Below are 24,531 nucleotides of genomic sequence, written 5' to 3'. Positions count from 1 at the left end.
AAGAGAGGGGTGTGTTTGTTTGGGTTGATTTAAAATATCAATAAAGTCCAACAGCGTTTTTGAAATACCGCTTACCCCACCTTTAATTATCGAAGGTGTGTCCGATAAGTGTATGAAGGAGGACTGAGAACCCTGCACCTGAGCTCAGACTATCTTTGTTTAATAGTTGTTTTGAATAAGGCTCGAGGTCATGGTGGAAAGGACCCTAGGTTGAAATTACTCCGAACCATCCCTTTAATAAATGAAAAATTCTTACATATAGCCCCTTTAATAGTAATAATAAGTTAATTTCTCGAATAATTTTTAAATAATACATTGGCTACCCATATGTTGTGCACCTCATGAACAGTGCACAGTCATTCTTATTTCTGAGATTATAAACTTTTCTCTGTTTTGCTCAAACCATCTTCATTAGCATGTGCCAATGTAGTTCAAAAATGTGATAATTTTAATCCTTCTCTCTCTGTCTCAGGGTAGATATCCATCGTAAAGAGAATGCTGGGGCGACTGAGAAGGCCATCACTATCCACTCATCTAAAGAGGGCTGTTCACAAGCCTGCAGGATGATCCTGGAAATCATGGAAAAAGAGGCTAATGACACCAAGATGTCAGTATTTCATCTGACTGTAGGGCATATTTAAGTTTTATATGCTTCATTCGCTTTAGGATTGTTTTTTTTTTTTAAAGACAAATCATTTAAAACCGTGTTTAAATAAGCTCATGGTGTTTTATAACTTAAGTACAAAAACTGCACCAGTTCAAAATATAAATAAATAAATGCATAGATAAACAAACAAACAAACAATATTGTGTACTTTCTCTCTGTGACAGTGTTGAGGAGGTTCCTCTGAAGATCTTGGCCCACAATAGCCTTGTTGGGAGACTCATAGGGAAGGAGGGCAGGAACCTGAAGAAGATAGAGCAAGATACTGGGACCAAGATCACTATCTCTGCGTAAGTGTGCTCTACATCCATTAAAACTGTTAACAATGTCTTTTATAGGGGTGTAATGATTCACTCGTTTTCTCCATGCATATTTAATTATATTTAATTTATAATATTATTGAATATTTCATTTATAATTACAATTACAAATCATTTGTTTCATTCAGTACCTATGCCGGAGCCTCTACACTGTAGGCAACACGTTGGTTTTCATTTATACTTCTGCGTCGTTGTCTGCGTTGACACGCAATTACACATGCAGTGGTAGCATGTGAAACCCGAGGGAGCGGTTCTAGCAGACCAATCACAGCGCTTGCATCCGCATAGAATTGAAGCGTTGTTACATTTTTGGAGAGGTGCACGTCAGGGTACGCCGAAGGGTACGCGTGCTACACACAGCCTACGACGTAGCTACGGCGTGAGTTAGTTAGGGTTAGTTCACCCAAAAATTAAAATTAGCTCATGATTTACTCACCGTCATGATTTACAACAAGTCATCCTAGGTATATATTATGACATTCTTCTTTCAGACAAATACAATGTGAGTTATATAAAAAAATGTCATGGCTAATCCAAGCTTTATAATGGTGTGAATGGCTGGACAATATTTGAAGCCCAAAAAAGTGCATCCATCCATGATAAAAAATACTCCACACTCCGGGGGGTTAATAAAGGCCTTCTGAGGCGAAGCCATGGGTTTTTGTTAGAAAAATACCCCTATTAATAACTTTATAATCTAAAATAACTAGCTTCCGCCAGACGATCGTACGCATACTGCGCAAGTCGACTTGCGCCACAAGAGTAACCCGTGACGCATGTATGACGTAGGATGTAGGAGTAGCGTAAACTTAGACGCCCCTCGCGGTTTAAACAAATAGGACTGTGCAACAAACTAAAGCTCCTCTTCTGTTCTATAGAAATCCTCTGACATTTATCTGGAGCATTAAGGTTGCATAACCTATACATTAACATTGCTCAATAATACTTTTAAAGCAATTTTAAATTGTGGCTTATATACATTTCTACATATACCAATTTATTTTAATATTAAAATAAAGTGATGCAGCATCATTAAGAACTCATTAATTATTAAGAAGAATATCTGACCGCCCTGAAGGTCACTGTGTAGTTTGCATCCTGCTTAAGACACATTAAGGTAATAATTTAAATAACTCTATGAATTCACTTAGAATTACAAATAATACAGAATTAAATCATTAATCTAAATCGAATCTCATTGGGAACTGTTCTCTGGGAATTGAATTGTTCTGAATTGGCATAACTTGTTCTGGAATTGATTGGAAAACCTATGAATCGTGGAACCAATCGATTTGCTGTCTACCCAAAGATTCACACCTCCTGTCTTATAGGAAGCTAGTTAAGAGATTGAGGTTTAATTATGTATGTATGTATTGAATGTTCATCTCATGTGACAGTGCTTATTTCCTTCATTTTGTGCAGATTACAAGACCTGACGATATATAACCAGGAACGTACCATCACGGTGAGAGGAGGGGTGGAGGAGTGCTGTAATGCAGAAATGGAGATCATGAAGAAACTTTCAGAAGCCCATGAGAATGATGTAGCTTCACTTAATGTAAGTAAATCATAGCTTTACAGTTTATTGGTGGATGGATGTTAGTTCGGGATACGTCTATCAGTTGTTTCTAGAGATATGAAGTCGTTTTGAAACAACATGGTGACTTGATACTTTTAAAAGAGTTTTATACATAATTTGATATTGATGCTATTTCTTCTCTTCCTAAACATCCTAATTCCATAACCAGATACTTGTTTATCAGTAAATCATGGAAAAATACCTTAACCGACCATACATCAAATCCAAATGGGACATTGAACAAAACATTTATTATTATGATTATGAAACCTCAAGTCTGAAATAAATATTTTTTCTCAATATGTTTAATCAAAATAATTTGTTTAATCTATTGACACCCTATTTAGATATGAAATATAAAGAGTTATGAATGTGAATGGACATGTGCTCCAAACTGAACTGTTTGCTACTCAGCGCGTTTTGATTCATTAAAATCTAACCTGACCTGATCTGACCTGACCTCTGTGCAGTTATGTGGAAGTTTGCGCTCTATGCAAATATGTGGAAGTTTGCGCTCTATGCAAATATGTTGAGCTGCTGTCAAAAGTAAAAACCCATGTTTGTAGAACTGTTAAACTGTATTTGATTTGAAAAATGTGTAATTATAAAACAACATTGTAGAAAAATACCTTTTGCAGTCAAACAATTACCTAAAGAGTTTCTTATGTTCTTTTCTGTGTCATCAAATATTAAAAAAAAAAAAACATAAAATAACATTTGCTGAAACAGGTTCCAGTTTTACGGACACAGATCTTCAAACATACACAAATGTAACGCGACGTGTCATTTTGTAGCATTATATTCATTCAAATTTGAATGCTCTAAACAAGTAACACTTACTAAATAAATAAATTCATGGACATGGAATATTGATTTAAGTTGAATTATTTATTATCATTATTAATTATTGAATGATTGATTATTGTATCTTGTAGAGTTGACTTATGTTAGAGCTTCTGCCTGTACAATAGAAAACGGTACAAGCTTTGCACCATTTTTATTCTAAAATAGTCTATATATTGCTCTGTGAATTTTAATCTCCTATTTTATATGGACTATTTAGCTAACGTGGTGACACTTTACAATAAGGTTCATTAGTTAATGTATTAACTAACATGAACTAATAATGAGCAATACATTTGTTTTTTATTAATCTTTCTTAGTGTTAGTTAATAAAAATCCAGCTGTTCATTGTTTGTTCATGTTAGTTCACAGTGCATGAACTAATGTTAATAAATACAACCTTTGATTTTAATAACGTATTAGTAAATGTTGAAATTCATATTAACTAAGATTAATAAATGCTGAAGAAGTATTGATCATTCCTTCACGTTAACTAAGGTAGTTATCTAATGTTAACTAATGAACCTTATTGTAGTGTTACCGCTAACATATTTAGCTACGATGTATAATTCGTTTGTGTCATTGTGTCTTTTTCTGATATATGTTTTCTTGATTTAAATGAACTGATAAACACCAAACATGTTGTTTAATTGTCTTTACACAGTGTTTGGGTTTAACAGTGCCGGAGTCAGGCTTTAATCCTGTTTCTTTAATCTTAGTAATGCAGAAGTTGTTTTGCCTGGACAGGCAGTGATTATCAGGCAGAGGGCCCTATCTTGCACCCAGCGCAATTGACTTTGTACACCGACGCATGTATCATTCCTATTTTGCACCCGCGCACAGCAGACTTTTCCCTCCACAGACGCACGTCGGTAAATTAGGGAATGAACTTGCGCTCGCGGGGGCGGTTCAGCGGAAAGAGGAGGCGTGTTCCGGCGCAAAACTTCCCTGGTGCTATTTTCCAGTTTTAGAAAGCAATTTCGCCACTGACCAGGGAAAAACAGTCTAAAGACAGTGGCGCGTTGCGCGTTAGTGATATGGTATTTTAAGGGCGCGTGCTTGGCCATAATGTAGCGTGTTTAACGCGCATCCACTTTGATTCTCTAATAATTATAAACAGACGCAGCAGTTTTTATTTTTGCAAATCATACATTATTACAAGGAAAAATATTATCACACGAGGGAAATCATTGTTGTGTCCGTGAAGATGTGAAAAAGATCTATCTAGATTTTTTTTTTTAAATCTAGATTAGGCTACACATTTACCCAAATTATACGCCTGTTTAACCGAAGCTAATTTGGGTGGGTTTCTCCCATCATCCCCAATGTCACTTCTCTGTGTTTTACGGTCCTGACGAGAACGTCGGTCTCCTCGGCTGTGAACCGCTCCTGGCGTGCGCCGGCAAATCCGCCGTTATAATAGCGATCCGCCATGGAACAAGCGCGCCTGCTCTTAAAGGGAATGTGAGAGGACACTCTGATTGGTTTATTTCACGTTACGCCCAAACCACACCTATGAATAATGAAGCGACTTCAGACCAACCCCTTTTAGATTTGCGCCAGGCGCAAGAGGCATTTATCCCGCCGGGAAAATAGCAACAGCGCCGGGATCCGCCCACAAAGTTACTTGCGCTTTGCGCTTTGACACTTGCGTTTCAGATCGTTAAAATAGGGCCCAGAGTGTGGATGTGAATTGGCATTAACTCCTTTAATTTGTTGATTCAGTAACTGTTTGACTCATGCTCATGGCTCACTTAAACCTGTGAAATTGAGCAAGATTGATTAATATCACTCGCTCATAAAGGCTCACTTATATACTATAAACCTATACACACCATATTGGTTTCAGCAGCAGACTAACATGATGCCAGGTCTAAACATGAGTGCGTTGGGGATCTTCTCCTCTGGCTTGTCTGTTCTTCCCCCAACTTCTGGTCTGCGTGGATCTCTGTCCAGCCCTGCCAACTACAGCCCCCTGCTGGTGAGTGATGTGCTATATCAGGACACTTGACTGCAAATTACTTTACAAAAGAATGTGTAAAGGGTGTGGGGGACAGTGAATTGTCTTTCATCTTAGTGTGTATTCTCTCTTTGTTATTTCGGGTTACATTCATCTCACCACATGCTATGGGTGTATGTTTGCCATCACAGGGACCCTCCTCAGTAATGGGGGGCATGTACGGGGTTCCCTCCTCTGGAGCATTATCTCTTCAGCAAGTGGTGAGTACTTGTTATTATATGTTTATCTTAAAAGAGCTCACATTTTTTCTTACTTTGCAGCACACTGCTGTATATTGTGACAATCTGAACCCCCTAAGAAACCTTTCAATTAGATGTATGCTACATAAACAAGTATTTTTTGTTATCACTAGATAACTAGTTTGTGACACATTGAGATGCTATGTTTTGAGCCATTCAGAATACATTTAGAATGTCTTTTAAATTCCAGTTAAGTTCCTGAATTTGACTTGAAGTATCAAACGGATGCACAAATGTCATTCGAATTTGAGATTGAAATAAATTCATCCAACTGTTGCAAGTGTAGTTTCTAAAAATACATTTTATTTTTCTGCATTAATTATGCATGAACATGTTAATATATGGCTTATTTCCATAAACATTAGATGATATTAATAATCAAAGTTTGTATTTGAATTTGTAGAATGTCAAATTGATAGATATTTCATTATATTTACGTAATTAACTTGAAAATGAAAAAGGTCATTATTAAACTTTTAGTAACACTACAACAAGGTTCAATTTGTTAAGATTAGTTAAAGCATTAGCAGTGAATTAACCATGGACAATACTTTTACAGCATTTATTAATCGTGGTTAAAGTAAATTTCTACTTGCACTATTACATTATAATTTTAACATAAGTATATCATTTAAAGACCCTCACACACACACACTTTGCTTTTTGTCCACTTTCTATCAATTCTAATAAAGTTAACAAAAAAAATGTGTTTGTTGAGCTAGTTTAATTAAATTATTTTGTGGCTGTTGAATTTCTTTGCATTGCTATTCATTGAAATCCTCTATTCAATTTCAATTCCAACTCTAATTCCAAGTTTATGTCATGTTATTATTATAAAGGGTATTGTTAAATCGTCAGTTTTGTCAAACCTTGTGAAATACAACTATGCAAAGATTATTTCCCAATTTTTAGACTTTTTGAAAGACATGTATTTATTATGTATTTGATGTATTTATTACAATGCATTTTAAAAGATGCATTCTAATGTGTTAGAACCTGCCACCAGGTTCTGACGGTGTGTGGGATATGCGTGTTCTATTATTATTTATCCACCTAAATAATCCTATTATTTAGTTATCCGGTTATCTTTGTATTTTTCTCTGCTCAGAGATGCTGTGATATTGTCAACAAATCTCAGCAAAACAAATAGTAGGATTGAACTGAAAAATGTAGATCTGTAGATCTGCTTTTTGGTTAAAATAGAAGTTGTATAACTGAAATTGTTGTATTCTGTTTTAACAATTTTGTGAAGCCAAGGCTGTTTACTACTGTGAAGCTACTTTATTGTGAAGCAATCTGTATTATAAAAATGCTACAGTATAAATAAACTTAACTTAACTACTAGGAGTAAAGGCTGTCTGTGTGTGTGTTTCAGTCTACTGAACAGGAAGTGGTCTATCTTTTCATCCCCACTCCAGCAGTAGGAGCTCTCATCGGGAAGAAAGGACAGCACATTAAAGAGCTGGCACACTTCGCTGGAGCCTCAATAAAAGTGAGACACATGCTGATCCCACTACAGATGCGAACAGTAACCAGTTTAGCATGAGACTCGAATGAAAGAATAGAGTGGACCAGATTGTGTTCTAAGTTGCTATTCCGGAATAAGAAAACCTTCAAAATTGGACCAAAATCCAAATTATATTTTGAGTTAGTGTGTTTAAATTGGATTAAAACTAAATGTGCTGGTAAAAAGTTAAAACATTGAGGGAATATTGGTCTCAAAGAAGTACTTGGACTGAAACATTCTAAAAACTTCTGCTTTAGACCATAATCTTTGCTTTTTAACATATTTGTCAAGTATTTGGTGCCACCTCAGCTATTACAACAAGGCTACCAAATAGGAATAAAAAAAGAATAATGAAATACGGCAGGAAAATAATTAATACTTGTATCATACAGAGAGGACACATGTAAGTTTGCACTAGACAATCAGTTGCACAATAAGAACGCAAACACATTATTTAATGGCTGCATCTACATTGCTTCAGAGACTAGCTATATAGGTTGTCTTAATGGGCTTCTGGTAATCACCTTACAAACTCTTTAACAGCTAGTTTATTTGTATTGTATCAAGGTATCACTGACACTTCTAGCGGTTTAAGTTGTCCTTTATACTCAAGTACTTAAATCAAGACACTGTTTTGTGTCACTGCAGATTGCTGCACCTGACAGTCCTGAGGAGCCTGAGAGGATGGTCATCATCACCGGACCTCCAGAGGCTCAGTTCAAGGTAAAAGCCATAATTCAGTCGTTTATGCTACTGTTTTTCAGGATACAGATTTGATCCTCAGGGTGTTTTACATCGATCTCTATATTCATCCCTCATTTCTCCTTTACTCATCTGTGTATGTGTGGCTGTAGGCACAGGGGAGGATATATGGGAAGTTGAAAGAGGAGAATTTTTTCACAGCTAAGGAAGAGGTGAAGTTGGAGGCACATATAAAAGTACCTTCATCCGCCGCCGGTCGAGTCATCGGGAAAGGTGGAAAAACGGTATGTGTGCTTTGTGAGCGTGTGTGTTTACACATGGTTTTAACATCTGTCTCGGGTGATCCAATCACAAGTCAAGTGAGTCACACTGCTATTTACACCTGGTAGTAACATACATCTGTCACCACTTGTAATAGGATTTCGAGGGACTACGTGCAACTCTGAATATGTTACTGCATGTTGATCATAGTAAAAGTAAACAGCACACCTTGCTTTCAAATGTATTTCACAATCTTGCAACAAAGAGGATTTAAAAATGTCAAATATGCTCTGTGTCATTTTAGTCTGGTTCTTTCATGAAGTAAACCTCAGTAGTTGCTGTTGGTCAACATCATTGCCTATCTTTAGTTATAACCTACAGTATAAAAAACGTGTGATTTCAATGTTAATATCAGGTCTAAATAGGGTCTGTTTGTCTAACCTCTGACCTCTTACCACCCACAGGTCAATGAGCTACAGAATCTCACCAGTGCTGAGGTCATTGTACCACGGGACCAGGCACCAGATGAGAACGATGACGTATTTGTTAAGATTATTGGACATTTCTTTGCCAGTCAGGTATGTTTTTGACATTACTCCAGGCCTTAAACTGGTTACACTTTTATTTGAGTCTAAAACACCAGTGTCAAACCAAGTCAAGTGTATTGTTTTTCATATTCTATCATCATTTTTGTCCATCCAAAAGTCCTCACAACCCATAAAGCCATCACAAGTAATCTATAATCAAGTCTTTAAGTCTTTTAAAAGAGACACAATTGTCTTAGTTTGGGCTTTTATTCACATATAAACCTTGATCAATGCACATACATAAGCACATCAAATAAGGTAAACTGAAGTTCAAACATGTTTGCTTGATGCACAAGAACCATAATGATTTGTACTTTGTATGATTTGATGTGTCACACAAGCACGTTTAAGCTTCCACAATAAGGTTTGTTCTCATGCATCAAGCAAGCACAGTTGAGACTTTGTTCATCACATTTGATGTGCTTTATGTATGTGCAATGATCAATGTAAGATTAAGGGCCCTATTTTAACGTTCTGAAACGCAAGTATCAAACGCGATTATATGATACTATACCGGCGGGATAAATTACTCTAGCGCCCGACGCAAATCTAAAATGGGTTGGTCTGAAGTAGCTACATTACTCACAGGTGTGGTTTGGGCGTAACGTGCAATAAACCAATCAGAGCGTCATCTCACATTCCCTTTAAGAGCAGGCGCGCTTGTTCCATGGGGGATTGCTATTATAACGGCGGATTTGCCAGCGCACGCAACTTACATGACGGTAAAGGTGATTTTGCAGTCTTCAGAATTTTGTTTCCTGGTTCTTGACGGACAACCCACTTTGTCACGTGTCTTTATATACCTGTGTTTTGCCACTATTGGTTAAACAGGTTTGATCCGTCATTATTACCCTGAATAATTTGGGTAAATGTGTAAGCTATATTTATGCCTATTTTTTTACATCTTCATGGACACAACAATGATTTCCCTCGTGTGGTAATATTTTTTCTTTTATTTTCCATAATTTCCTTGTAATTATGCAAAAATATGAACAGCTGCGTCTGTGTAGATAGTGTATGCGCGCTGTGCACACACTACATTAGCATCTGAATAACATGCCACTGACTTTAGACTAGGTTTTTCCTTGTCTTTGGCGGACTTGTTTTCTCAAACTGCAAAATAGCACCAGGGGAGTTTTGCGCCGGAACACGCCTCTTCTTTCCGCTGAACCGCCCCCGGGAGCGCAAGTTCATTCCCCAATTTACCGACGTGCGTCTGTGGAGGGAAAAGTCCGCTGTGCGTCGGGTGCAAAATAGGAATGATACATGCGTCGACGTACAAAGTCGTTTGCGCTGGGTGCAAGATAGGGCCCTAAGTCTATAAAGTGTGGTGGAAATTAACTTTCTTTACAACAAGTATTGGTTGTAGTGCTTCATCTAGCAACTGAGTACAACTATTAGCTGGTCCTAGATGATTACAAAGCATCATCAACGCGACATAATTATTATTCTTGAGATTTGTTAATTCATCATCGATATTAACTTGTTACCAAACTACTGGTACTTTTGACTTTCCTCTTTTAGACTATTGATTTTATAGATTGCTAGGCAGAGACAGGTGTGCTGCTTTATTTATATTTTGCGTATTTTGTACATTTACATCAGCTAATATTTTAAGAACCTGAATGAAAAATAATGTATTTGCATTATGTGCATTATGTATTTGCATTATGTGCACTCCAGTCACCTTTGACTACGGTGTGTTTGTTTGCAGACGGCCCAGCGCAAGATCAGAGAGATCGTGCAACAGGTCAAACAGCAAGAGCGGAAACACCAGCAAATGGTGCCAACATCCTCTCAACCATCAAAATGATCAGCAGATGCCAGCAAGCAGCAGATAATGAATGTAGCTCATGCGAGGACAAATCCAAAATCAACAAAAGAAAGAACGAATTAAAGAGATAGACGAAGACCGAGCGAGAAACAGAGAGAGACAGAAGCTGATGGAGAAGACCAGCAGTAAAAAAAACAACAGCCAAAGAACTTAAAGCACAAAAACGTTTGGTCGTGTGGATATGAATGAACCTGAAAGGTGATCGAGAGTGTTATCAGGTCAGACCTGATCATTCTTTGAGCTCTTTTTATTACTGATTAAGCTGATGTGAGACTAAATAGACCCAGACAGCTACATAGTGTCGGTCCAGATCCGGCCCATGTCTGGCCCATGATTGGAATCCACATGTACCAGATGTGGCCCGGATCTGGACCGGCACTATATTGCTGTCCAGGGAGGATTTGTGTACTGTGATGGAGAGTGCTAGATGAGGTGAAGGCACACTGCAGGTAGATTTCTTAGAGACTTGCAGGTCTACTTGTTCCATTAGGTCTACTAATTTATTAAAAGATATAGGAAAACTGCACAGCAGTATGTTAATAAGATTCCAAAAAAATTCTATAGGTTTATTCAACAAAATGTTCTTTTGGAAATTCATTTCAGGCTATGTAATGCGAGTAATCAGATTTGTTTCTCGACTTTTTCTCATAACTAATTAGCACAGCACGGTAACTAAAAGCATTAAGTGATGTTACAAAGGAACCTACATGATTTAAGTAGAGAGCTAACTTGTGCGCCAGCATTTCACTTCCAGTTCCTCAATGTTATACTGCTGAGTCTGAGCGTTCTCCTCTGCTTGCTGCCCTGTTCTCTTTTCTCTTTTTTTCATTCTCTTTTTTTTCTTTTTTTTTTTCTTAAATGTTTCCCTATTACCATCTTATTCCTCACACAGTATGAGAGCTGTCTGTGTGCCAACTGTGCATAAATAACTACAGTCCCAAAACAGAAGAAAATCTAGATTATCTTACTTTGGGAATTTAATGTTGACATCCTGTACTCCCCACTTTTATGATATTACATATACCCTTAATATTATAACATATGCTAGCGTTCAAAAGTTTGGGGTCAGTAAGATTTTTTGGGGACACTTTACAATAAGGTTCAAATTTCACAGCCCTCTTTAAATATTTAAATAGAAAAAAATACAATATTAAATAATATTACTGTTTTACTGTATTTTTGATCAAGTAAAGTCAAGTCATCTTCATTTATATAGCGCTTTTAACAATGTAGATTGTTTCAAAGCTGCTTGATCAAATAAATGCAGCCTTGGTGTGAGGCATAAGCGACTTCTTTCAAAAACATAATAAAAAAACGTTTATGACCCCAAACCTTTAAACAGAAAAAGCAGAATTTCAAATGCAATCTGCACTGTGTCTGTAGGTCCTGTGACAGGAGCCTATGGGAGCCCTTTTAGGTCTTCCTGACACTCATGAATGTATATGATGTGAATGCCTTCTGCAAACATGTACTTTCTGTGTAGCAAACATGATTCTCTATCCCCCCTCTGATTTCTTGTGCTGAGATGCACAGTATCTTCTGCAAGTGCGTGTTTGCATTAGGCATTGTGTGCACAGACAAAGAAGACAGAAATGTCTGTAAATGTTTGCGTTTTTGACAAAAGACAAGGTAAAAGTGATGTCGTTCTTTTTTATTATTTGAAAAGACATTTCCCCATTTTTTTTTTGTAGTTTATAAAGGTGATTTGACTGGTGAAGGATAACAAATGGCATCATTAAGTCTTTTAATGTTGCACGTTAGAAACGGCTAATGGAATAAAGTAAAAAAAATATATTGGTTTTAGTATTTCTTGATCAAATGCAAATAGCCAGTATTTCTGTACCGTCTAAGCAATCATAGACCGTAACGTTGATATTAAGCAACTGATAAAACCATGATTGAGACATGGAAATGATATATTGAAAGTCCACACAGCTTTTGTGTGAACCTGTACAATATAACGTTCTACCTCAAGAACAGGGTACCTCAGTCTGATCTTTTCTCCCTTTTGCATATTTTGTATACCTTATAAAGCTCTCGCACTTGGAGCATTTTTTTATTTTTCTAAATAAAAGAACACGAAGAAAAAAAGAATTAGCGCAAGGCACCAACATTACCTGCTTGTTCTTGTGAAAGAGGTTTCAGACCCCTGCATCAGAAACTGATCGTTGCTTTACGGACCGTTTGGCTCAAATGAGTACAACTCTTGGGCAACTGAACATTTAGGTTGACAGTACTTCGTTTCTTGCCGTTTATGTTTGTACTGAAATAATCGTCTTGACAGATACATGTATATAGTGTCTAAGAATACAGCTTAATCGTAGTGTTCTTCAACCAGTATAGGCACATTTAGAAGCAAGACGGTATCTTTACGTTACTCTGTTGCAAATGGCTCTGTCGTTTTATTATCTGTGTTTTTGGACAGTGGATGTCATATCTAACACGTCAGTTTTGAATTTGATTCTAACACCATATTTGTGTGAGGTTTAGTTTAGGGATAATCTACAGTTTACTGCTGAATGTTAGTGTAATAATAATATTATTATAATTTTAGACACGATTGAATTTGATCCTCTCAATTTGGGTTTCTGTAGTAAAAATTTGCTGTGTCAAACTGGAGGGATGTCCAGCTGTCTCAAGACCGTCTCTTCTCATATCATTTACAAAGAAAACGTGTACATGAAACATAATCTTTGCCGTATAACTTCTGCAGCTGTCTTGCTTTTCATGCTCTACCATGTTCAAAATGTCTTTATAGACCACTTGTACCGTAAATACTTTTTGGGTGTTGGATAAGGCTGTGCTTTTAATGCTGATCTGAGATTAACTCTTATAATGACATCATGTAATTTAAATGATGTAAATAATAAAACTAATTTCAGATTGTTGGGGGGGGGGGGGGTTATTCCATTGGTATACTTTGGGCTCTAGCCAAGCTTGGGTGAGTTGGGGACAGTAAGACTATGTAAGTGAACACTCATCAATACACTTTTATGTTTCCTGGAAGGGTCACACTACCCTCCTCATGGATATGAGCAATAAAGAGTCTTTAAAACAACGTTTTTCTTCATCTTTATCTCAATATTATTTTTGTCATTGATGGCTCTAAGATTCTGATTCTGATTGGAGACCCAGATGTCCATTCAACATTATAGAATATCAAAGTATTCTTGTCCTGCAGTTATATCAGTTACTACTAACAAGTAGTAACTGATGTTACATATAAGTAGGCCCACACATGGAATATGCATGTGTAGAATTCTGTAGAAATATTTTGAAAATTAAAAAAGTGGACCTGGACATGGTTACAATGAAATATTAAGATGTTTCATATGAATGATTTATTTAATTGAATTCAACTGGTTTTAAACTTTTGAAGAACTTCAAGCAGTTATAACTTGGTTATAACATAAGTTGTACCTTTTAAGCTAGCAACAGCTTTTATTATAAAAGATAAAACCTTCACAAATCCAGTACACATTAAGACATATTTTTCTTTTTTCTCAGTTAAAGTTGACTCAAAACAGGACCGAAAACACTGCGAAAGGTTCTGTAATGCAGTGATTAAACAAGCACCTGTAGACCTTTGTGAAATATCATATTGCAATGGAAATGCTTTTTTTTAAAATCAAAGAATAATTTCATATCCTCCACAGAAACAACAATCAAACTTAAAGGTTCTGTTACGTGCTGATAATGAAATATCAGAAGTGTGCGTTTTTGTATCTATATTATGCATGCACAGATAGATGTATAACAAAATTATATAGCCAATAAAACAGTAAGCAGTGTGTACAATCCCTGAATGTACTGTGCAACTCCAGTAGATTTAGCCCATCAGGTAAAGATCAGTGCACAAGTCAATATTTAAGGCATAACACTAAGTTGTAAATAAAAGTACATCTTGCTTGTATAGGGTGCTTGAGGTTAATGTATAGTAAATACATTAAAAAAGAAATAGAAAATAAAAAAATAAGGGTTTAATAGCCTTAAGGCACACTCTTTTAAGACACACTCTTTTAAGACACATTCTTTTAGCCTTAAAAATCTAAAAAAGGACTTGAGTTAGGCCTATATACAGTACGAGTAAACCTGGAACATAACTTTTATGTCTAATACTTAAAAAAATATATATATTGTGTGTGTGTGTGTGTGTGTGTGTGTGTGTGTGTGTGTGTGTGTGTGTGTGTGTGTGTGTGTGTGTGTGTGTGTGTGTGTGTGTGTGTGTGTGTGTGTGTGTGTGTGTGTGTGCAACTCAAGCATAACATTCACATATAAATAAATTTAGGCGGGGAAAGTAGCTAATCTTTAGTTTTCTTTTGTTAAATGTGTAAACATACTCCCAAACACAAATAAATAAATTCACCCACAAACATAGTCGCTAAATAACGCCTGACAGTTTAACAAAATTTTATAAAAAACTTAAAGCTGTCAAATTTCGAAAAAATGAGGCAATGTCCAGTGGTCTGTATGTAGCAAGTCAGCAATCTGAGTGTGTACTCTTTTAAGACATTAATAGTCTCTTCTTTGGCGCTTTTAGTTTCATTAAACATCTAATAACATGTCTCATCATCTGTCCATTTCAGTTCTACTTTCCATTGGGACCTTCATAACCCAATCCACAGGTGTAACTCCACACCAATGATCTATCCCAAATTGTGCCTCCTACTGTGTCTTTCTTTGGGTCATCTAGTCTTGCGATCATTCAAGGCCTTTTGGTGTCCGTTGGGTTCCAGGCCGTCCAGTTTGAAATGGGCCTGGCTGTAGCGGCGGATGAGAGCTCCAGGAAGAAGAGCCACACATGCGATCAGCAGGAGCTGCAGCAAAGTGCCCCACGAAAAGATGTCATCCAAAGACTGGATCTCAGACAAGATGGCTCCCGTACGGACACAGATGAAGTTATAAGGGATTAGACCTGGGAAGAAATGGAGCATTTAAAGATTATGAGATCAAGATCGGAAGATGTACTTTTACTTCATAATCAGAGTCTGAAGAATTATACATTAATTTAACAGTAGATACAATGTAAGCTCACCAATGAGGATGGAGAAGAAGAATGTGGGGATGGGGATGTTGAGGATTGGAGAGGTGATGTTCAAGAACCAGTTAGGTGTCATGGGAAAGAACCGCAGAAAGAGCAAGAAGAAGAACAAACTGCTCCTGTTCTCTTCCACCTAATTAACAGAGAAATAGAGATTCAACGTGTGCTCATGTATTGTTTCAACTTCAAATTTCTATAGAGCTGATGAAGATATGACTATGATCATTTAGTAGGAAAGATACACAAATTGAAATCTAAATTTTATCAATATAAAACTTATTAAACTAGTATATTGTATTGAGGCATATGATAGACATTTTTATGCAGTGACAAACATACATAGCACTCAATGTATCCCTTATAAAAAAAAAAAGGTATACTTAATAAAATGAAGGTGAAGTAACTTACTGTAAGTTCAAGTATATTTTCCAAGTATGCTCTGTGTACCGAGTATAGTAAAATCAATGTACTAGTATACTTGCAAGTCTACTATTTCAATACTTCTTGATGAGTAAACTGGCTTAGTTTTTAGTTTATAAATGAATACTTGTACTTTAAGTATAACAGATCAGAGTCAAGTAAAATTGAAGTATACACCTGGTTTACAAAAGTTTTCTTTTTTATTGTAACCATACTGTTAACTATGCTACACTCTGATACTGTTAGTTTAGGTATATACTTATTGTCCACTTTGTAGTTTATAAAAGTACACTTTGAAGTATACTCTCTCATAAACTATTAGATAAATAGTTTTTTATACAACAAGTATACTCGCAAGCTTTCAAGTGAACTTAACATCATATAACATCAATAAAATCAGTCAAATGTTGATCTGTTTCAGTGTGGGTTAATAGCACACGTGTACAAAAAAAGCTCAGATTCAGTTCCACTTTACTCTAAGCTATTTCAAAGGTGGCTTGTTACTATAAACTTGTTACTATACAACCCAACATATGTCTGATATACAATAGACATATACAATATGTCTGAAAAAGTATTAAATAAGCTATAAAAGAGTAAACACAACTACGCCAAGTATACTTAGAATAGAACTATTCTTAAATATATCTCGATCAAAAAATTAAGAAGAAGATTAGGCCAAGTATACTTTTCTGTATACTTATCAGTATAAGCCAAATTTACTATGAAGTATACCTCTGATAAGAACATAAAATGTAGAATGAAAGTATATGCTCAAATTTTTAGTTTAGAAGTTTGCCAACAGCACAATTAGCTTTGTAAGGAATACAATTTTTCAGTTCGTGCACTCACTGGGAAGTGGGAATCAAACCACCTTCGCTATTTGCTAACACTGTTTCTACCGTTGGAGCTATAGCACATGCAAAGTATAAACAAACAAAATTCAAAGTCACAAATACACTCGCTGACTATTTTTAGAACATTAATTAAAGGAAAATCCCTCTATCATGTGCTAAACAGCCAGAGGTGACCCACCATTTTCTGCAGCATTGCCACCTTCTCTGGGAAGATCCTGATGATGTGGCGTTTGCCAAATGTACGGGACAGCAGGTAGCAGTTTGTGGAACCCACAGTCGTCAAAGTGCAGGCAATAAGGATGCCATGCCATGGCCCGAATAATGCCCCCGCCAGCATGTTCTAGACATGACAAGAAAGATTGTATGTATGTTGTTTAGCAATAATAATAATAGGTAATGCATCTTTTAGTTCAGTCTAATGCGGTGGTTCAAGTAAGTCTACTAATAGTGTCACAGAGTCGACCTCTGTCACCAACCAAAAAGGATGATCCTGGAATGGCAAAGGACTGCTTGTAGAGGTAGGCACTGCAGAAGAGAATGAACACATAGCCAGTGTGTTCTGTCTTATAGAACTGCAGCAGCTCGGCTAGTTCCCTCAACTCCTCCAGATCAGATGGGAACTTCAACCTGGAGAAAATACAAGACACTGTGGGATCAGTAAAACAATGGCACTCAACTTGTACTTAACAACTTTTTTTTCTCTTTTCATTTCTAACAGATTGGATAGGGGCCATGACCTTCCTTTTCCCATCAACCCTTATAGAAACCAGTACTGAGGAGACTGATATACAGTAGGACGAGAAGGATTATAATCAATGGATTCGAGTGATACTGTGGGTTTTAGGTAGGCTACTTGATAGGAGCCCCTAAAGGATATCGTGAAATGAAAATGTGTCAATGTCTTTGCATTCTCAAAGCAAATGTTTTTGCATTTATTCGAAAAATGTTTTCGTTCCCCCGAGAAAACTGCAAGAGCACAAACGCTTTGCAAGCGAACGCAGAGTTTCTCGGGTGAACTCAACACATTTGCGAGAGAACGCAAAATAATTTGCAAATCCTTTTTCCTCCCATCTCCCTATTTTTTCATTCACCATGTCCCTTTACGGGCTCTGTAATTGAAATCATTCAGAGCAATGCCATGAAGCGAGTTATCGTGTTTTCAATGGTATCCGCTGTAAAAAGCTGTATGAAGGTCCTAGATCGCATAATTTTCCACAGGTCTGGAGTTTTTTGCCTACAGAAACTTCTTGGATGATATTTCATCTGTAGAGCAATCCATAAACACATTAAATAAGAGTACAACAGTTAGTTAAGAGATGTATGTCCATCCCTCACAGCCTCGTGGATTCCTGATGGCGCTGCTGTGAATAAGGTCTACTACACGACCTCAGTAATGATCTGAAAACCTCACTGTCGCCCTCTGGTGAGACTTTTTACAAGCGTCCGATTTTTGAGTGGGAACATTAGGGGGGGGGAAATGTAACAAAAAAAATTGACGTCTTCTTTTAGGTTACATAGAAGAAAGAAAGACATAGGCCAACTGGTTGGGGACAACATGAGTACAAGTAAATGATCCATTTCTACTATTTTAAAAGGTAAAGTTTAGTTAAATGTTTCATTGTTCCTCACACCTCAAAATGTATTATGTACAACTTAAAATTATATGATTAGGATATACGATTATTGTAATGCTTTGTACGCATCATAATAAATTACTGTATATAAATATATTAGGGGGAAAAAAACTGTATAGTAGAAAACAGGCTTGAGGGTTCTTGGCCTGAAAAGGGTTGAAGACTCCTGACACTAGCCTGTCAGCAAGATTAGACAGAAAGACTGAAATATGATACACTAACTGGAAATAGCCTCTCAGCTGTGGAAATTTGCTTGTGTGTGTGTGTGTGTACAGGGTTGGCTGTACTTGAAGACCAACATGTTTTAAAAGTCTTCAAACACACCTAACATGATCATCAATAAATGTGGATGTCCCACAGACTGAAGTTCTCGTGAGGTGGTCACTGGGCTCTTGCCAGCGGATGAATCACATCTTGTGCAGTCGTGAGTAATCTAAGCCCCCTACTGCCGTCCAGGGGGTAATTTGGGCACGCAATGAGGCAGTCTTCCCCACCCATGTGCCAAAGCAATGGTTTTAATTTCACATGCGTACCCAGTAGTGACGAATACAAACATGTGATATGCTCCATGCTGAGCGCACACTGAGTGCGTTCTCATCAGAACAACAATATGAGAGCCTTCAATGTAGGAGACAGACCAGACAATAAACAACACAGCTTCAATAACACTGCAAACATGTTCTTACTCAGTATTTTTGTCTTGTTTTCTGAAGAAATAAATAAATAAATTGAGTCTATAAACTTTTTTCCCGAATAAAGGTGTTGTTTTTTACCCCACTGGCAGATTTCTTTTCTTGTTTTTAGATATAAACTCAACTCTAATTAAAATGCAGTCTTACAAACAGCTTATTTTTATAGCTTTAATGATGCACAAAAATATCTCTTCTCTGATAACCATGGAAATTCCCAAGACTCAAACAGCTATTTACACCACTGGGGCTTTCACAGGGTCCAGCTGTCTCTGCCATCACTGCTGAACAACATGTTAAAAACTTCATCTCTATCTCATCAGTGGAGGTTCTCCCAGGGTACAGAAGAGTGAGCTAATCAAGAAATGAACCAAGACGTGTGGGTCACAAGACACTATGAAAAGGTCACTATGTGATGATGGTGGACATTCAGCAGATCCATTACTCAATATGTCCTTTCCACTGCTTTTATCATTCTGAATGACTTCGGAAAATGACATTAAAGCATGGGGCTTTTGAGACCTCTCTTCTCTCCTTTTATTTATTAATGCGCTTTATTTTAGCTAGTCATACCAATATGTCGCATATGAACCCTCCAGATATCTCTTTATTTCCCTCCTCCTCGGCATTGCACATCTCAGCAAATTCAGGGGATTTCAAGACACTCCAGAGAAGGCAGTTGTCTGATCTTATAACTGTCACATCATGCCCTCTGCCAGGCCCCAATCCTGAGATAAGACTGCATGTTGAGTTGCATTCAAAGCAGACAAGGTACAGATCATTTTAGATAACAGTTTAATACGTTAATATAATTTATTAATAATTTCAATAATTTCTAATATGATAGGCTCCAGCATCCTTGATAGCCTTGGACAAGTGGTTTGGAAATTGGATGGGTGGATCATTTATTATACATTGGGTGTCAGTTAAACAGAAGTAAACTGTTTTATGTTGTTAGAAAAAAGGTAAATAAAAAAAAAAAATGCTTGAAGTTATTATATTGAACTAAAAATATTAATTTAGATCTAAATTAGACCCTGTTATTTCGCTTTGAAATTTAGAAACATTACATAAAGAAGGTATATTTTTAAATATTCGCCTTAATGGCATCTCTTTACTAGTACTATGAATGAAGGTACTATGAATGCTATGATACAAGTTGGTGTAAATTGATTTTTCTCAAATAGTAATTATAGCCATTCACCATTACAGTATGATCAAGAGCCATCATTTTTTACATTTAATAGGCTTTTTAAAAACTTAAAAAGCACATAAAACTATTGTAATAAATGTTACATTTAGCAGTGCCTTTAATATAGCAAGAGCTGAATACAGAATTCATTACTCACTCTCATGTCGTTCTAAACCCATAAGACTCTCGTTCATCTTCGGAAAACAAATAAAAAACTTTCTGTCCCTCCATTGACAGAGTACGCAAGTACCACTTTCAAGGCCCATATAGGTAGTAAAATACATAATTAAAGTAATCCATGTAACTTGTTTAACCTCAATTTTATGAAGCGAAGCGAGTACCTTTGTGCAAAAAAAACATAATTTACAAATTTATTTACAAAATATGAATCTCCAACGCGCCTTCATGAGAGCACCACAATGCATGTGTGTTGAGTTGATGTGAGGGCAGACGTTGTTGCTCTATGAGGCAAGTGCAAATAATCCTTATTCGTAAATCAGGCCCTGAATGTAGGCCTATATGCTAGCAAAAGTATGCCAGGAAAAAAATGCATGCTGTGGTAATTGTAAAAAAAATAAATTTTTAAACAAGTGAATGCACATTTTTTTTCAATCTCAAAATTAGCGCGTAACTGTTTCGATTTTTATATAGCCTATACAATTATTGCATATCCTAGCACACAAGCAAAAAATATCTGAGACCCATTTGCATGATAAGAAAGACCAGGGATCAGGATCTTTAGTTCCCTGTCTATAGGACATGAGGACAGATGAGACTCTAGAGAAGAAACAGAATTTTGTTTTGGGTTGCATGTGAACTACAGTACATGAAGTGCCTATCATCTGGGCACCTCTCACACTGGGTCCAGGGCTGATCACACAGTATAAAGTAACGCTGATGAGGAAAGAGCACAGGCCAAACCGGAACCATGTTCTGGAATATCTGCCACTGCCTGAGAATAACTGCCAAAGCTTCTCTCTCTTTACATGTCCATCTCTCTCTCAGTCACTCCAATTCAATCTTATTCTTCTTCAGTCTCTTTGAAGATGAGGGTGTATTATAATAAATAAACCAATAGTCAAACAGACATACAGGAAAATAAGGAAGAATGTGAAATTAATAAAGACAGAGAGAACTAATAAAAAAGAAAGAGGGAGAGAGAGAGTTACTTCACAGGGAGCATCACAAACTGAACTGTACAGGGGAAGATGCTTCCCTTAAGAACAGTGTGAACATACTGCTACATTACATCATCATCCATATTATTAGTGGAAATATAGGATTGGTGGAAATAACTGGAATCATTTTACAATTTAGTTAGCACAACATTATATAAAGTATATATTGCTCCATTACCAGGGTGCATGCCTAGTACTATAAATAAGAAATAGTTCAAAACATTCTGACCCAATTGAGGGGTTACTTCTCACTTCAAAATAAAATAGCAATTTATTAATCTATAATGGCTTAAGCATCATCACATTTCGGTGTAATTTAAAATATATATATTGGAGAAATATAAAGAGTACAGATAAGCTTAACAGAAATTCCATCTTTTCCTATGCATACAAAATTCTAACAGGATATTATAGTTCCTTCTGCAATTATTAATTGTAGCCTATATATTTTCATATTTATCGTATATACATTTTATGTAGAGTTTTGACTATCAAAATCATTTAGTAGCTATTTGTCATTTGTTATTACCAGCAGATGTTAGACTATGAAACAAATTTAGTCTGAGATGTTTAACAATCAGTTGTGACTTGTGAGTTAAACCACAGACACAATCAATTACCAAGAGAATTTCAGCTCCGAACAATAGTAGAAGTGGGAACTGCTCACAAAATAAGGCACCCAGAGATAAGACGCAGTGAGATATTCTACCTGAGTATTTCCTCCTCCGGCTCATCGTCATGGACTGTGTGTTCAGGTTCAGCGTCGTGAACGCGGACGGCACGAGGACCCGGCGGCAGAAACGCAGACAGCAGATACAAGTAAAAAGTTGCTGCGGCCACCAAGGCGATTAAACCCCAGATTGAGCGCATAGTCCAGCCCTAAATCTGTCGAAAGACGACTTTGCTGCACTTGCTGCTACACCTGTTAAATAGCAGGTCCGGTCAGTGGGCAGTTTATACATGTTACGTCTCCAGCCCATGGAAGTACGTGGACCTACTGTATTGCAACAATGTGCGTGAGTGAAGCCCCTCACGAGGGTGGATCTATTTGTCACATGAGACCCCCCAAAATATGAGACCATGTGTGATGGGAACAAAACTTTGGAAAACACCAACTCCGTATGATTTGAGGCAATTTTAAGCCACATGCTATTATTAGAGGCTATCGGTGTTGTCAATGTGATATTTTATTTTCCCTTTTATAAGGCAATGCGACATTGCCTTATAAAAGACAGCAAGTACAGTTTTTTTTTTTTTTTTTTTCATTGAGACAAATGTTATGTATTGTTATTCGTTATTTATTATTAGTTTTTGCTTCACTGAGACAAATGTTATGTATTGTTATTAATTGTTATGTACAAATAAATGTATGCAAAATCTAGCTTAAATAAAGCCTAATTGAAAAGTATAATAAATAAGACTTAAGTGGACTGAGCACCGATAATTGGGTGTATATTTTTGGAAAAGAACATCTGTGGTTTGTGAGTGGTCTGAACACATTTTGGCTGTGTGGAACCAGTTTCACTCAAATAAAGTGAAAGATGAAATTCAGAAAAGGTATTGTCCATTACAAGGTATTTCTTTAAGTATGGGCATATGTCAGTCTTTTTTATGTTTTAAACAATTTTATATTACACTATTATGAGGCAACAATCGCATGTCTTTTAATATAAGACTGCACAAGTTTTTCTGTTTCGTTATCACTTGATGGCAGAGTTGACTTCATAATCAAAAGCCCAAACAGTACACAGGGTAGGTAGATTTGAAATTATGAACTTGTTTTTTTAAAGTGCATTAATTGTTTAGGCAAGTGACTTACCCAACCTGCCGGTCTAAAATAAAGGTATGAAATAAACTGTATAAGTGTTGTTTCTGCAGGTTTTAAATGAAACATAGTGTAGTTTCATGTATATTTTTGTATACATAAACTGTAAGACAGGCTGTAATCACCTAATTAGAAGAACTTCATATGATTAGAACCCATTTTTAATGACATGGTATGGTATACAAGTCAAATGGTGTGTGAGCATGAACATTCAATAGTATTCTTGACTGAAAGAAATATGCTGCTGAAAAAAATGACTGCTACATTATTACAACATATTACAATACATTACAGAAAATATAACAACATTCACACACTACAGTCAATATCCTACTACACTTATTTCCACAATAACTTGATGTATCAAAGTCAGATGTGCAACAAAACAAAAAACAGCAACAATGGTACTTATTAAAAGTGAAATACTACAATCTGACTATGGAAATGGAATCATTTTCTCTATATATGATATTAAGAATAAGTGATATTGTAAATAAATAAAAAACTTGATACTAAATGTACTGACTATAAAACTGTAAGGATAAAGTCCCGTACCTGAAATGTAGGCCTACATGTCCCATGTGGCCTTAAGATAATCCGTTCATTTGTTTATCCAATAAATTCAGAAATGACTTGCTCTATGATGAATGAATATGCATAACAAGAAGAGTTAAACTGTCAATCTGACCAATAACCTCTGAAGAAGAAGGAGATATGAGATATGAAACAAAAGCAAAAATTGTGGAAAAAGATAAAATAAGAAATATTTACAAAAAAAAACTGTAAATAGAAATGCAAAATATAAATTACAAAAATAGTTGTATCATTAAAAGAAACATAGTAATAATAGTATGACTATAAAAAGTGGAATGAGCCCTGTAAATAAGAAATACAATTGGGTTTCCTCATTTTTCTATATTGATTACTTTTGTTAGGGGATTTATAGTGAAAGACCCAAGGACCAGATATGATTCATTAAGACCCGAAGTGTAGTCTATTTAAGACTAGAGTCCGAATTATAATACATTAAAGAAGAATTTTACTGAAGATAGTTTGCAGTTTCATCAGCAGAAGTCAGCTTCAAGACTCACAAGGAGTTTGTATGCCCCGCTTATAGTTAAAAATCACAGCACTTATAC

At 36.3% G+C, this 24,531-nt stretch overlaps 2 protein-coding genes across 6 annotated transcripts in view; one reads left to right on the top strand and one right to left on the bottom strand.

Annotated features, from left to right (window-relative positions):
- igf2bp2b (insulin-like growth factor 2 mRNA binding protein 2b) overlaps positions 1-13,607 on the top strand; it is a 47,858-nt gene extending 34,251 nt beyond the window's left edge. For 3 of the 5 annotated variants that reach the window (XM_079617334.1, XM_079617336.1, XM_079617335.1), the window contains 10 exons: positions 473-607; positions 832-954; positions 2,407-2,542; positions 5,259-5,387; positions 5,558-5,626; positions 7,041-7,157; positions 7,821-7,895; positions 8,027-8,158; positions 8,600-8,713; positions 10,437-13,607. In XM_079617334.1, coding sequence (XP_079473460.1) covers positions 473-607; positions 832-954; positions 2,407-2,542; positions 5,259-5,387; positions 5,558-5,626; positions 7,041-7,157; positions 7,821-7,895; positions 8,027-8,158; positions 8,600-8,713; positions 10,437-10,535 — 1,129 coding nt within the window. In that variant the 3' untranslated portion in view covers positions 10,536-13,607. Of the gene's footprint in view, positions 1-472; positions 608-831; positions 955-2,406; positions 2,543-5,255; positions 5,388-5,557; positions 5,627-7,040; positions 7,158-7,820; positions 7,896-8,026; positions 8,159-8,599; positions 8,714-10,436 lie in introns of all 5 variants that reach the window. The other 2 variants (XM_079617332.1, XM_079617333.1) reach the window with 1 other exon arrangement.
- Positions 13,608-14,684: 1,077 nt separating this feature from the next.
- Positions 14,685-22,589, bottom strand: tmem41ab (transmembrane protein 41ab). Its single transcript, XM_079617337.1, has 5 exons — positions 22,277-22,589; positions 17,351-17,501; positions 17,053-17,214; positions 15,592-15,730; positions 14,685-15,471 (listed from the first exon to the last, which is right to left on the bottom strand). The coding sequence occupies exons 1-5, from the start codon at positions 22,435-22,437 to the stop codon at positions 15,242-15,244; spliced, it is 843 nt and encodes a 280-aa protein (XP_079473463.1). The 5' UTR covers positions 22,438-22,589; the 3' UTR covers positions 14,685-15,241.
- Between the last annotated feature and the right edge of the window lie 1,942 nt (positions 22,590-24,531).

This window comes from Phoxinus phoxinus (assembly GCF_949152265.1).
Source record: "Phoxinus phoxinus genome assembly, chromosome: 6".
Classification (NCBI taxonomy): Eukaryota; Metazoa; Chordata; class Actinopteri; order Cypriniformes; family Leuciscidae; genus Phoxinus; species Phoxinus phoxinus.
This window is presented reverse-complemented; position numbering and strand designations above follow the sequence as displayed.

What these genes read in the sequence shown, in the direction of transcription:
- tmem41ab (XM_079617337.1), bottom strand. Translation starts at nt 22,437, where the DNA reads ATGCGCTCAATCTGGGGTTTAATCGCCTTGGTGGCCGCAGCAACTTTT. An exon ending in TTCCAGGATCATCCTTTTTG is followed by an intron (nt 17,215 to 17,350) that starts GTTGGTGACAGA and finishes TGTCATGTCTAG; the next exon opens with AACATGCTGGCGGGGGCATT. An exon ending in CTTCTTCTCCATCCTCATTG is followed by an intron (nt 15,472 to 15,591) that starts GTGAGCTTACAT and finishes ATTTCTTCCCAG; the next exon opens with GTCTAATCCCTTATAACTTC.